The 14,486-nt window shown below is 54.9% G+C and overlaps 1 protein-coding gene across 6 annotated transcripts in view; it reads left to right on the top strand.

Annotated features, from left to right (window-relative positions):
• Positions 1–6,944, top strand: part of Slc30a3 (solute carrier family 30 (zinc transporter), member 3) — a 19,133-nt gene extending 12,189 nt beyond the window's left edge. For 4 of the 6 annotated variants that reach the window (XM_005400477.1, XM_013522597.1, XM_013522598.1 and 1 more), the window contains exons 2-8: positions 2,544–2,725; positions 3,425–3,571; positions 3,668–3,821; positions 4,370–4,568; positions 4,805–4,910; positions 5,140–5,274; positions 6,145–6,944. In XM_005400477.1, the coding sequence (XP_005400534.1) occupies positions 2,596–2,725; positions 3,425–3,571; positions 3,668–3,821; positions 4,370–4,568; positions 4,805–4,910; positions 5,140–5,274; positions 6,145–6,293 (1,020 nt within the window). In that variant the 5' untranslated portion in view covers positions 2,544–2,595 and the 3' untranslated portion in view covers positions 6,294–6,944. Of the gene's footprint in view, positions 1–2,543; positions 2,726–3,424; positions 3,572–3,667; positions 3,822–4,369; positions 4,569–4,728; positions 4,911–5,139; positions 5,275–6,144 lie in introns of all 6 variants that reach the window. The other 2 variants (XM_005400476.2, XM_013522596.1) reach the window with 2 other exon arrangements.
• Positions 6,945–14,486: the final 7,542 nt, after the last annotated feature.

The following is a 14,486-nucleotide window of genomic DNA, read 5'->3' as shown; positions in this document are numbered from 1 at the left end:
GGGGGCGGCGGAGAACCGGAGCCGGGGAACCGCCTCTGCACCCCGCCTGCACCCGCACCCGCCGGGCCCTTGGAGTGGAGCGGCGGCGCCAGGCCCTCCGTGGCCACCTCCGCTGGCCATTTTGTCTGTTGGCTGTCCATCCGTTTGTCTCAGTAATTTGGGAGTCCTGCTTTCTCTCTTCGCCCAGCACTCCCTCCCTATGTTTCTTTTTCGGTCCTACCCTCTCCCTTTGTCTCTGATGTGGGCTTCTGTGTTTCCTGCTCTTTCCTAGGAGGGGGGCTTAAGCCTGGTGGGTGGGGGAGCACGGGAGCAGGGGGAACCCTCCTTCCTGCAGGGGACTGCAGAGGTGGGCAGCTGTGGGGGCTCCAGCTGTGGCCCTAGCAGCTCTTGTATCCTTTCACTTTGCATCAGCTCCTTGTCCCTGGCCCACATCAACCCTGTCCCCGGCTCCATAACATTTGTTGGGGGTTTCAGAGAGCCAGAAACGGCTTTTCTCCCCTCACGGAACAGAATATGGCCACCCCAGCCCAGCAATGAGGTCTCTTTGGTGCCCAATTCATGCAGAACAAAAGGGAACAGCCTGTTGATGGGTGACTACCTTGGTGACTGGCTGTGCTGTGCCTTAGCAGGCCAGGGAAGGCGTCTTGTCTGCTGCCTCAAAGCCACCGGCCTCTGTGGCTCTCCTGACTGCATCTCTGACTCCCAGCCCGTTTCCATTCTCATATGACCATTAGTCACCAAATCCTGCAGGATTTCCTGAAAGAGGCTCTCCATACCTACCTGCTCCTCCTCTATCACTGCTGGGAGCCTCTGGCCTGGTCTGCTCTAGACCCTTCCATCTCCTTTCTCTCCTTCCTGTCAGCAAGGTCATTGCAGCCTGAAGATACTTGTTCAGTCAATCAACGTACCTCCCTTTGTGTTCCTTTGAGCCCATTCCTCCCCTCCTGGCACCTCACGCTTAAACTCCGAGCCGCAAGCCTTGTCATTGCAATTCCTTATGTCGGGAGCACCCTTCTCCACCTGGGACTCACGTCTTCCTGTGAAGTTCTCATCTCCATTAGAGTTGGTCACTTCATCCCCTGCGCCCCCATATCCTTTGTTCATTCCCCTCCTAGCACAGCCTCTTCCTGCGTAGAAGTCATTTGTGACACACCTATCTCTCCCACTAGACTGGCCTTCACTGTGTGTGCATGGCTAGGCGCTGCTCATGGAAGAAATGAAGATAGGTTTCAGAGCCACCCCTCTTTCTCCATGTCCCCTGGAAACACCCCGCCTCATACGCACCCAAACTCTACGCCTTGGAAGCTGCTTTTAACATTCAAGAAGCGAATTTCCTACCAGCCCCTGAATTTCCCCTGTAGGCACCAGTCATTCCTCAGCCAACAGGCCACAGGCACCACTCCCCACTTCAGCACCGTCACTGTCATTGTGTGGTTGTTTGGAGCCATTATTCACCGGGTGGTGATGAGGGTGGTGTTTTTTCTCTTTAAGTTGTTTATTCTGTGGAAGGTTCTGTTCTTGCTAGGGTTCAGGTTGGGTAGTAGTGGGGGTGACAGTTGGGCCAGAATGGTCCCCAAACACAGTCAGCCTTAGCTCAGCCTCTGGCACCTTGAAGTGAGTCCCCCAGGCACACCCTTTTGTCAAGGGAGGTGTATGTCCTCGTGCAGTTAAAGGGGCCTCTGCTCCATGCTTGAGAGGTCTGGTGGCCGCGTAGCGGGTTCCAAATCCAGTGCTCCTATCATCACACAGTGTTGCCCGCCATAGCAGGGTATGTTTACTCCTCCCATGACAGCTCTCACTTTGGAATCTGGCCAGAAACCTTGGCCTTTTTGGGCCCTGACATTCCACTCTCCTCTTCAAAGGTGGCCCTTGGGCTGCATGTCTGGAGGAGAGGAGGGTCTGGGAGTACAGGCCGTGGAAGGAGGGCCAGCGGGAGGCCCATGAGGTCAGGCCCCGTGGGAGACTCGCATCAGCTTCCCCGTCGCACCACCTTTGCCCTCTGAGCCTGGCTGTCCGCCTGTCTATGAGAACCCCTCCCGTTCTTCCAGCTGCTTCCCTGGCCCCTCGTTAGCACTCAGCTGTGAGCGCCTTCACCACTCTGATGCCAGTGACGGCCTTCTGCTGTTCCATAGCTTGGGACATGTTTGTCTCCTTCACCCCAAGCTCCCAGAGATCAGGGAGGATATCCTGTTCATCTTGTATTCCTGGAGGTGCCTGTTCATTTGGTCCAGATCAACTCTCATTCCTACCACCAGCCAGCTGCGTGGCCCTCACCGTCCTTCCCTGTCTGAGCCTCACCCTTCTCATTTTGCTATGAAGGTGCCTCCCAGCTGTGATGTTCCCTGGCTCTGAATAGAGAAGGAGAAGGGAGGCTGGGGTCTGAACGCTTTGTTTGGCCCCCATCTGTCTCCCAGGTGCAGGGCATGACTGGGCCTAGGCAAGGAGGTGGGCCACATCTTAGGAGGCCAGCCTGGCACTGAGGACCTGGAGTGAGCAGGGCCATCCGTGGGCCAGGCCCTGGGTTGAACTGTGTGCCGCCTCAGTCTCTTCACAGAGCCCTCCCAGCCCCAGCCTGAGGAGCCCAAGCCCGTGGAGATGGCCTTCCATCACTGCCACAGGGACCCCCTGCCGCAGCCCGGCCTCACCCCTGAGCGGCTGCAGGCTCGGAGGCAGCTGTATGCCGCCTGCGCTGTGTGCTTCGTCTTCATGGCTGGGGAGGTGGTCGGTAAGTTGGGGAGCAGCTCTCCAGCCCCATGCTCCCGACACCTGCCTAGGTCCAGGGGGTTCCTGGGTGAAGCGGAGAAGGTGGATGGCTGGGAGGGGCAGTGGGTGCGAGGACTCCAGAGGGGGAGGGAGTCAAGGACAGAACATACCGAGAGGTTCAGGGTAAGTGAGGCAATGCTGGTGTTAGTAACTGATCTTTTGAAATCCCTGTTTTCGAAAGGAAAAAGAAACCCCATTTTCTTGTTATTAAGATACAACATGTTGTTGTAGAAAATCTAGAAAATGTGAATGAATAAAAGAAAATAAAAGTTACCCATAATCCATCATCACCTGAGCAACCCCACAGTTCTCATCTTGATGTATTTCCCCCAATTTATTTTCTGTGCCTGTACTTACACACTATACCGTAGTATCTAAAAGGATTTTTTGTTTGTTTGTTTGTTTGAGACAGGGTCTATGGAGTTTAGGCTGTCTTTGAACTATGTATCCCATGCTGGCCTCAAACTTAAGCTTCCTGAGTGCTGGGACTATGGGGGTGTGCCACTATGCCTGGCACTACAAGGATGTTTTTGTTCTTATATTTGTGGTGCCAGTGATTGAACCCAGGGCCTCATGCATGCTAGGCAAGTGCTTCCTGGGTGAGCCACATCCCAGCCCCACTTCCTAAGGCAACCAGACTGCCCATCATTGTGCCCTACAGGTGGGTACCTGGCACACAGCTTGGCCATCATGACTGATGCAGCCCACTTGCTGGCAGATGTGGGCAGCATGATGGGCAGCCTCTTCTCCCTTTGGCTCTCCACCCGGCCAGCAACCCGCACCATGACCTTCGGCTGGCACCGCTCAGGTAAAGCGCCTGGATGACCCAGTGCCCCTCCGGTCTTGCCAGAGGGTACCCCTCAGGGTCCCCAGCAGTTCTCTGATAGCTTGTCTCCCCCTGCAGAGACTCTGGGGGCTTTGGCCTCTGTGGTCTCCCTCTGGATGGTCACTGGTATCCTCCTGTACCTGGCCGTCATCCGCCTGCTGCACAGCGACTACCACATCGAGGGGGGTGCCATGCTGCTGACCGCCAGCATCGCAGTCTGTGCCAACCTGCTGTACGTGCCAGTGTGGAGCAGGCACCTTGTGGGGCGCAGGGCGAGGAAGCTTCCTCCAGGCTAGGAGAGCTGGCTCTGCTCCCTACCGGACACACAGAGGGGCACACACGCTTCCCCTCTGTCCTGGAGATGCCTGAGAAGGTGCCGGGGACAGAGCCCTATAATTTGGAGTCCACAGACATTTGTTAAGGGCCCACTGTGAGCTGGCCCCTGAGGGATATGTAACCCCAGGCTGTGAACTCACCTTATGACCTCAGTCAGACCTCACAACCACGTAGGTCCCAGCAGAGCACCAGGTGACTGGCCTGTGTCGCTTAGCAGTTTAAGTAGCAGGGCCAGGATCTGAATCTAAGTCCCCAGCACCAAGTCCAGTATTTTTCCCCCAGGCTGCATGGTTTGTCTCTCTTGGACAGAGCTGGTTTATTCTTGGGGTGGGGAAACAGGTGGAGATGAGGCTACTGGGGAGGTGAGCAGAGGTAGCATGGACACGGGGCAGAGGAGGCCAGGAGCTGGCCGCCTGCGCTGTAACTGCTCTGCTTCCCCCTCAGAATGGCCTTTGTGCTGCACCAGGCTGGTCCCCCCCACAGCCACGGGTCTAGGGGGGCAGAGTATGCACCGCTGGAGGAAGGGCCTGGGGACCCCCTGCCCCTGGGGAACACCAGCGTCCGGGCAGCCTTTGTGCATGTGCTGGGGGACCTCCTGCAGAGCCTTGGGGTACTGGCTGCATCCATCCTCATCTACTTCAAGGTACACCTGTGGGGTGGGGGGGTGTCCCAGCCCTCCTCCCCTCTCCACGTGCCAGCCCCCACACTGGACCCCTCAGTCTGCCTCCCCCTTGCTCCAGCTCCTGCCTCCCCGTGCCCTGTCCCTCGTCCAGCCCCAGGTCATGTTCCCTTTCTCTTGTCAGGTCCTGCGTGTCAGGACCCCCACATCCTCCTCTGAGAGGTCCCTGGTCCCCGGGCTTAGAGGGTCTCTCTCTGCAGCCTCAGTATAAAGTGGCTGACCCCATCAGCACCTTCCTCTTCTCCATCTGTGCCCTTGGATCCACGGCCCCCACGCTCAGAGATGTTCTTCGCATCCTCATGGAAGGTGAATTGGGCCCCACTGCTCCCTAGGGCTCCTCTCTGACCTCGCCCCAGCACCAGAAGAGAGTATGGGAAGGCTGGGTCATGGGGCCTACTGCTAGAAGGAGGGTTGGGGTCCAAGGTGGCTCATGAGCCTCAACAGGGGGCCGGGGTACAGGATGGGGGAGGTGGAGTCTGGCAGGGCTGCCCCTGGGGGGAACAGCCCTGACAGATGTGGGGGATTCTGGCTGCAGGCACTCCTCGAAGTGTGGGGTTTGAACCTGTGAGGGACACACTGCTGTCAGTGCCAGGAGTCCGGGCAACCCACGAGCTGCACCTGTGGGCTCTGACACTCACTTACCACGTTGCCTCTGCACACCTGGCCATTGGTGAGTCTACGCTGGGACCAGCCTTCCCCAACCCAGCATGTGACAGTAGCCCGGGTCACTGGGAGTGTTCTAGTCTTTCTTGATCTCTCTGTCTCCATCTTTCTCTGTCTCTGTCTCTCTCATACACACATACACACACACACACACACACAGAGACAAGGAAGCCTGACCGCTGTGTTTTGGGAAGGTTTCACCTAACCTAGCACCGGGAGCCAGCAGTCCTTTAAGAGATCAGCAGTGCCCACAGAGCTAGTGATGGGATGCAGTTAGGTAACCGGCACCGCCGCTCGTTGGGGTATCACGTACCTATTAACAGTGATGACTATGAAGTCTGTATGGCAACTAGGAAGAATGTTTATGGTAGAGTGCTGAGAAAAAAGCTGAATGTAAAATTATATCTACATTATGATTCAACTATTAAAAATATATATGGTGACTCATGAGCTGACAAAGGATTTTTGAGTTTCTTCCAGATGCAAGAAGCAATCAGAGGCATGCAATTTGGATGCCAAAAATATCATAACTTGTGGGATATATGGTGGTAACTCTAGAGGGACAATGGGACAGAATATTTAACGTCTGGATTGTCCTGGCAATGCGGGTGCTATGGCTGTTGAAACAGCTTGCTGTACATTGGTACTCCAAGGCAGAGGAGAACAGAAGACTAGGCACAGCGAAGTATTAGCATGGTCGATAGGGGCGAATCTGTCTGACAGATTTTGTACAATCCAGAAAGAAAAGCAATCCCCCATTCACGCGTGGCTCTAAGGCTGCCCAGCCCTTGGGCCCCTTTCATTTGTCCTTATCGAAGCCCCTGACTGTTCCCTGGCTCCCTGGGGACTGAGGCTGTCTCTTATCGCTCTCCCGCAGACTCCACGGCGGACCCCGAAGCTGTCCTGGCTGAAGCCTCATCCCGTCTCTACTCCCGGTTTGGATTCTCCAGCTGTACCCTGCAGGTCGAGCAGTACCAGCCTGAGATGGCCCAGTGCCTGCGCTGCCGGGAGCCCCCGCAAGCCTGAGCCACGACCCTGCCCCCACCCCACTGCCAGGCCAGGCTCAGCCCCGATCACAGGGACAATCATGGAGACGGGACAGAGCCGGGTCCACACCCCTTCCTTTCCCCGCCTTCCACCTGCCAAATGCTCCAGCCCCAGCCCCAGCTCCGGCCCAGTGGGCAGAACCAAAGTCAGGGGAGAGTGAGGGGTCAGGCTGTGAGCAGTTCAGGGGTGGCGTGGTGTGTGGGAACCCTAGGGACTCCTCTACACAGTCTGGGGAGCTGCGCATGTCTTTTCTGTGCCGTCCGTGTGTCTGTGTGTCTGACTGGCCAGCTGGGGGTGTCTGCCTGTCTGTGTGCTGTTGGTGTGCCTGTGCCTGGGGAGGTCAGCCGGGGCCCCCTCCCCATGTGGCCCTAGCTCTGTCTATGCAGGGGCCCCAAGCCTGCACTTTGTCCACGTGTCCTAGCCCTGTGGTCTTGTCTGTGTGTGTTTCTTGGTGCTGTGGCCTGTGTGTCTTTGTGCCTGTGCGGCTGTGCTGTGGTCTCTGTGAGTCTGCTCCATCCACATCCGTGGGAGGGTTTGTCTGTCCATCTCTGTTGGTGCTGTGCCCTTGGCTATCCCAGGGAGAGGGAGGACTCCTCTGCAGCTCCACCAATAAACTTGTGTCCAACTGCATTTTTCAACTCTGTGCCTCAGAAGGGGGATCTCATGGGCCGTGTGGGTTTGGTAAACTCTTGCTGGAGTGACTTCCCATGACTCTCCTGGCCCTTCCTAGCCCTCTCCCCTCTCTCCCTTCAGCCATTCAGATGGAGGCTGAAATCGACCGGCCTCTTCCGCCCCTCCCGTTTCACAGGGGGAGTCCCCGTGTGCCCAGGGCTTAGTTGTAGGAGAAAGCTGGAAAGCAGGGGCCAAGGGATCCAGGGGAGGCATTCATGATGAAAAGCCCCAGTAGGCCAGGACTCCTCTGGCTGGTTGGAGGGAAGCCAGGTCCATTTCGGGGTGAAGGATTGAAGCACAGAGCTGATGTGGGCTTGGACCTCACGCTCTGTAAGGTGCCCTTTGGGAGGGGGAGGGGACAGCGAACCTGAGTCCAGGCATGTGCTACATGTGGACACCAGGGGCCTCTTTTACACGTAGTTCCCTTTGTCTCAAAAAACCTTAAATTTCAACAGAGTTGGTGGCACAAAGCATCCTCACTAAGGGATTGTTGATAGTCCTTTTTGAGAAAGCCAACTCCCTGTGCTTTGATTTTAGATCCAGTTAAGTGGTCCTCCCCCTATAAGTTGACAGGATTCCAGCCCAGAGCAAAGGCACTAGGTATTTTCTGTGAGGCTTTCTTATCTTCACTATGAACTGATTTTTATTTCTATTAGAAAAGGAATATATGCCCTTTAAAAAGTCCTTCAGAGGAAGAGAACATGCCGTAGAAAGTGAGTTTTCCTGGAGGTGACTGCCAGTCACAGTGAGGTCCGCTCCGACCGCGTGCACACCGGCATCTCCTGATAGCTTGCGGCGTGTGGGCTGGAATAAGTGGCTTGTGTGAGCACTGGGCAGCCCGGACGCACCATACGTATGGATTTCATGGCATTTTCAAAGATGAAGCTTTTGGACGCTGAGAGTAGGTCCCCTCAGTGCTGCCAGCTGGGATGACGGCTGGCAGTGGCCGGCGAAGAGGCCTGGCCAGGGCAAAGGGCTGGGTCCACCCACTCAGGCGGGCGGGGGAGGCTGCCCCAGCTGCTCTCCACGCTCTGCTGGCTCCTGACACTTTCTCATTTTACGTCTCATTGATTCCGGGCCCCCTGTGACAGGATGGGGGTGGGGAAGAGTGGGAAAAAGGAGGAGAGCAGAGCAGGTTGGGGAGGACAGGCTAGGCTAATCTACGCGGCTGCCCGGTGTGGGTGCCCGGTGCGGGGAGGGAACAGAATGAGACCCACACTTCTAGTCTGTCTACCGCCCCACGCTCATCAAGACAATGATGAAGCCGAGGCTCAGAAGCTTCCTTGGAGTCGCCTGCCAGTGATGGAGACAGGACCCAGGTTCCCATCCACCCCTGAAGCCCTTTGAAGCACAGGTGTGCCGAGTTTCCACAACCTTTCTCCGCCTCCTAGCTCCCCGCGGCGCTGGCACACCCATTTCTGGGGTTCTGGGCCCTGGAGCCAGGCTCCTCCATCCTGACGTTGCCTTGTGCTGATCCTGGCCATAGTTAAGCTCATCTCAGCTTTCCTACTGCTCTACTGAGATGGGCAGTACGCGATGCTGTGGATGTGAGCGTGACTGGTACATGGGGGGCGGGTACGCAAAGGTTAGCTTGGGTCAAACCTGGGCTGCAGAGAGTCCAGGGGAATGGGGTAGTCCAGCACCATGACAGCACAGGCCGGAACCAACATTTGTTGAGCTTACACTTGGTGTGAGATGCTGTGCGGTATGTGGTGGTATTTACACCTTACAGATGGAGGAACAGAGACTTACTGCCCGGTCACCTAACTGCTGTCAGAACTGAGATTTGAAATCTGTTCCTGCTTCAGGGCGTGCCCGGACCCTTTTCCTTGCCACTCCACCTTTCTGGCCTCCTTCAGGCAGCTCATCATTTGAGAAGGGACCAAGGGACCTGGAGGGGCAGGAGGATCAGCAGACTGGTGGCAGGAGCATTCTCCCTCACCCCCTGGTACTCCTTGTCCACCCAAGGGAGCCCAGGAAGCCTTATCTGCAGAGCTGCCTGCACCATTCCATCTGCATAGTCCCGGCCCACCCCCTCCACTGGCTTATCTGGGAGTCCCTTTCTCTGGGGCTCTTTCCTCAGACGACAATGCAGCCAGGAGGGAGAGGTGAGGGGAAGGGGCTGAAGGAAGGACCCATCCGTCGGCCAGCCCTGCTCTTTACACAGCTGAGTGACCAGGAGGAGGGGAAGGGCAGGGGCCAGGGAACAGAGCGGGGCTGAGACGGAGAGGAGGTGCAGGAGGATGCAGTCGTCCTGCTGCCGGCACTGTAGGAACTCTTCAAAGGACGACTGAGACGAAGGGGCCTCTTGGGACAGCCAGGACAGGGCCAGATTCTCCCGCTTCTAAAAGGAGTGATCCTTTCGTAATTGAGAGGCTTTTTATCCCCAACTCTCTAACCTCCCTTTCCCCAGCTCAGGGGCCTCACCGTGTCTGGCCTGAGCCCCTGGGCCACCCAGCAGCATCCAGTCAGTACCCTCTACGGAGCTCTGGGCAGCTCTAGATCCCAGTGAGACGAAGCCTGAGGTCTCACACATGCCCCCACAGCCACAGTGGCCCTCTTGCTAGGTTACTAGGTAGGGAGGAGGACCCGGGTAGTCAGAACCTGTGCCTCCCTCCTGGCCCCTACCACCTGCCTCTCTGTGCTCTTGTCACTGCCTGGGCCTGCCCCCGCGTCACTCACCAGTGCCCTGGCTGCAGCATTCTGAGGACAGGAAGCCGCCAGGGGCTGGAGAGCTCACTCAGAGGACACGACCCGAATGGCCCCATCGTTCAATCCGGTTGTTTTGTTCCTGTTGGCCCAACAATAATGGACCATCAGTTTTAAGAGGACTGTAGCCAAAAGCCTGGGGAGAAACAAAAGAGAACCAAACCCAGTCATAAAAAGGGTTGAAACACTTCCCAAAGTAAGCAGGCTTCAGACCCAGGCGGCAAACCTCTTCCCTTGACCATGAAGTCTGTCTCCTTCCATCCCACCCACCTACTGGGCCACAGGGACAGTGGGAAACTGCCCTGCGGGTGGCACTGTCTTTGAAGGAAGGCCAGTTTACCTCTCCAGCCCTTAGGTCACAGCCTGGAGCCGGGCAAATGCTCTGTGATGCCTGCCTGTGAAGGAAGGAATGAGGGAGTGATGGTGAACAGACAGACACAGAGCTGATGGCCTGTTCCCCGCTGCCAGGTCAACACCACATCCCCGTGCTGAGCAAAGCATTTCTCACATGCTGACCTCCCGGCCTCATGTGCAGAAGCATTTGATGGCACCTGGGCAGTTGCCTGTCAAGGAGGTAGCAGTTATACTCCCAAGGTCCTCCACAGGGGGTGACAGACACACTGCTTCCCCAACCCCACCAAAGACTCTCCAGGCCCCGAGTCCCTGCATGGAGACCTTTCTACTGCTCTTCTGTGGACTCATCCCGGTTTTCCCAACCTCTCCTAGGCTCACCCAGGTCCCAGTCCCAGTGTCTCCTCCTTGGCTCTTGCCAGATGACCTCAGCCTCCTTACTGAGTGTCACTCCACAAGACGTGCCCGCCTTCCCACACAGCGTCTGAGGGACAACTGACCCTTGCCTTGGCCAGATACAGGGTCTGATTCTGTCAATCTCCTCCCCCTTACACCTGGAGCTTGGGTGTCTTGGCAGGGGTTGGGGGCTTTCTTCTGAGTCCTTTCCCCAGCCTTTTTTTTTTTTCAGGCAGGGTTTCGCTATGCAGTTTAGGCTGGCCTTGAACTCACATTGCAGCCCAGCCTGGCCTTGAACTCATAGGGATCCTCCTGCCTCAACCTCCCGAGTGCTGGGATTACAGGCATGCACCACCATGCCTGGCTTATTTTGTTTGTTTGTTGAGACAGGGCCTCACTATGTAGCCCAGGCTGGCCTCAGACTCGCTGTGATCCTCCCACCTCAACTTTCCATGTGCTGGGATTACAGGCATGTGGCACCATGTCTGGCCTTTTCCCATGCTTTCACAGTCAGGCTTGTTTCGGGTTGGATCTAAAGTGTCTCTTAAAAGACTCATGTGTTCGGAGGTGGGGTTTGTAGAAGGTGATTGGATCATGAGGGGGTCTATTAGCCCATTAATAGATTGGTAATTTGATGGCCTTATTGGGAGGTGATGGAAACTTATGAGATAGGGTCTAGTTGAAGGGAGCAGACAATGGGGCTGTGACCTTGGGGGCTGTCTTGTCCCTAGCCACGTCCTTCTGCCATGATGTTCTGCTTTGCCTCAGGCTCAAAGTAATAGAAGCAGCAGATCATGGACTGAAGCCTCTGAAGCTGTAGGCCAAAGTGAACATATCCTCCTTCAGTGACAGCTGACTGACATAAAGCTTTAGACCTGTGCTCCTTGGTCCTTGCTCCTTTCTCTCAGTAAACTGACTGATGCAAATATTCAAAAGCCCTCCAATATCTGGAACACATTATGTGTTCCACGGGGTTCACCAGTGAACAAGGCTCCCGTTCTCCTGGCTCTTATGTTATTTCCATGCTGCACATTTACCTGCCACACCCTGCTCTAGACCTGCCTGACATCCTAGAGCTGGCCTACAGCAGTGGGTGAGTATCACACCCAGCAGAATCCATCACCTTCTACCCCACACCGGCTCTCTGGGCTGTTTGCATCAGTCCTTGCTATGGTTCGGACATGTTTTGGGTCTCTGAAGGGTTTATCTGTTGAAATTCAATCCTCATTGTGAAGTATGAAAAAGGCAGAAACTTAATTCAACTGTGGTGTTTGCAGGTGGAGTCTTCAGGAGCAAAGTCAGCAGTGTGGACCCTCTGTGATTAAATCCCGGTGGGTTTATAAGAGACCAGAAGATAGTGTGCTTTTTTTTGTACTAGGGATCGAGCTAGGAAAGTGCTTTACCACTGAGCTACACCTCCTGCATCCCCCATGTTTGAGACAGGGTCTTGCTAAGTTGCCCAGGTGAGGTTTGAACTTGTGGTCTTCTTGCCTCGTCTTCTCAGAGCACAGATGTGCCACCATGCCCCGCTTGCTTCGTCTTTTGCCAGGATGCCTGTGCCACTTTGGGGCTCTGCTAGCAGGGCCACCACCAGCGTGCAGGCCTTGAACTTTTAGATCTTTGAGCCTAGGTAAAACTCCTTTCTATATAGTTACCCAGCCTTGGTATTTTGTTTTAGTAATGAAAAATGGACAAAGCCAGCTCATTTACTCTAAGGCCCATATCATGGGCCATTTCTCTATCCTCTCTTTAGTAATTTCCTGATATCCCTTCCTCTCTGTAATCCAGATCTTTTCGGCCACCATCTGTGTTTGTATCAACACCTTCCCAACTCGCCTCCCACATTTCACCCAGTGCTCACTCTGCAGCTCCACCAGCCCATGTCCCCCAGTTTCTGGGATTTTGTTGCAGAATTAGACACCTACCAAGCTTTCACTGGCAATTCCCAACCCTTCACTGGCAACTATGCACCACACTGCCCACATGCTGCAGCCAGTGGTCAGAGCTGGGACTAGGATGCAGGTGGCAAAGCTCCAAGCCACCTATTTCAAATTTCCTCTTTCACCAGGATTGACAGAGCCCGCAGAAACACCTCTGCAGTGATTGGAAAATGTTAGCCAGACTTCTTCTGGGGGTGGAGTGGGGTGGGGTGGGGTAGGGAGTGTTAGGGGTTTAAAGCATTCATCCCACGTAAGTATCAAAAGGAATGTTAGTATATCTGCTTAACTGTTTTGAAAAAACAGACCAAATCCTTTCAACATGGAGTACCTTGGAAGGTAAGAGTAGAGGACCTTGTAGTTAATGACAATCACAGAGCAGACTGTTTCTCAGTGAATGTGGAACAGGCTTAGACCTGGGTATTTTGTCTTATTAAAGAGCTGTTTTTGCTTTCTGCTAATAGCTTCTTTCACTTTACTTCCCAATGTAATAAGACTTAATTTCTGGTTGTAGGGAAAAGCTTATTTAACTCAGAGCTGTGTTATGATTAGGAAAGCCAAAGAAAGGCGCAGGGCAGGAACACCTCCCACCACTTAGCAACTGAGAAACTGCCGCCTGGCAGCGAGCAATGCTTCCACTTGGGGACCAGGCTTTGTGTTCTACAGGAATCGTGTGACAGATCCCAAAGTGCTTGAGAGTGCCTGGGAAAATAATGGCTTGTGCAAATAAGTTTAAGCAGAGACTGACACTGGAAGAACAGTTCTATAAATCACAGTATTTCCCAACCCACCAAGTCCCCAAAGGAAGCGCTGGCCAGGAGCAGGGAGGACCGGGAAGGGCTCCGTCAGTAGGACTGGCGAGGTCTCTGTACACAGCATTCGTTTCCACTTCCTCAGTTTTGCACTTAAACCCCATGGTCTGCTGTTGGACTCTCAGCCCTGCCACTGTGGAGCCCAGCGCATCTGCTCACCGTGTGCAGTTCCAAACCTGCACCTGCACTGCACCTCCGATTCATCCTCCTGTCCCCTTTAGAGCTCACCCTTCCTCAGGACCGGCCCCGCACGCCACTCCACCAGGCCTTCCTGACTGTGCGATCTCTGAGAACAGGATCCCTGGATACCTCGGGTTTGTTCTTTGGCTGCTCAATTGTTCGTTTCCAGCACTGCGGATGAAACCCAGGGCATGGTGTGTGGCGTGCTACACCTGCTGGTTCGCGATGCCCTTGAACAGATTTCCTCTAATGCTGCTTACTGGTGTTCATGGGACAGAGAAGCCCTCACCCGCAGAGGCCCAGGATCAACCTTTCCCAATAGAAGGCTGGGTTTGAAGTCAAGCAGTCTTGTGGCTAGTGACGAGAAAAAGACACCCATCGACTGGTGTGAGATCAAATGAGTTCCTAAAGTTCTTGCTTATACTAAGTTTTCAAAACTGAGGTCCTTCCCATTTTTCCACCTAACATGCCAAGAGCTCTCAGGGGGAAAGCAGGTTCTTCTCGGATGGTGTTGAGGCAAACTGTACCATCATGTGCCAACGCATAGCAAGTTAATTTGTAGAAGTCACCAGGTGCCTTCAACCTGAGGCTAAAATTCAAGGGTAAGAAGGACCTTGTTTATCCTGTACTCCTACTGCACGTGGTGCTTTGGACCCAGGGTGCCAAGTTAAAGTCTGTGGGAACAAGAAATGAAATTCCTCTAATGCCATTTCACTAGAGTTCATGGGACAGGGAGCCCCCACCTGTAGGTACTTGAGCTTACCCACCGCAGCCCTCCACCTTAGCGTGTCCAAGCCAAAGTCTCCTCCTCAGGCCTCCAAGGCATTGCTCCTCTGAGAGACCCTCAGAGGACATTGGTGGCCTTGCTACTGAAGGACAGGACTAACCAGAAAGGGGAGAGGAAGGCTGGAGGACATGAATCTCAGTCTGCAAGCAGTACGCAGACTCAGCGTGACCTGAGCCTTCCCCCACACCTGGGAAGACAGAAAAGACGCTGATCAGGACCCTAACAGGAGCTGGGCTAGACACACGGCGGAGTTCCCAGCCCTGCTCGGGTGCCGGTGAAATACGTGACTCGGAAGCACCAACAGAACAGCACGTGCCAGCCTTGAGTC

This window comes from Chinchilla lanigera, unplaced genomic scaffold, assembly GCF_000276665.1.
Source record: "Chinchilla lanigera isolate Chin_1 unplaced genomic scaffold, ChiLan1.0 scaffold00068, whole genome shotgun sequence".
Lineage (NCBI taxonomy): Eukaryota > Metazoa > Chordata > Mammalia > Rodentia > Chinchillidae > Chinchilla > Chinchilla lanigera.
Note: the sequence above shows the minus strand (reverse complement) of the source record. Positions and strands in the feature narration are given on the sequence as shown.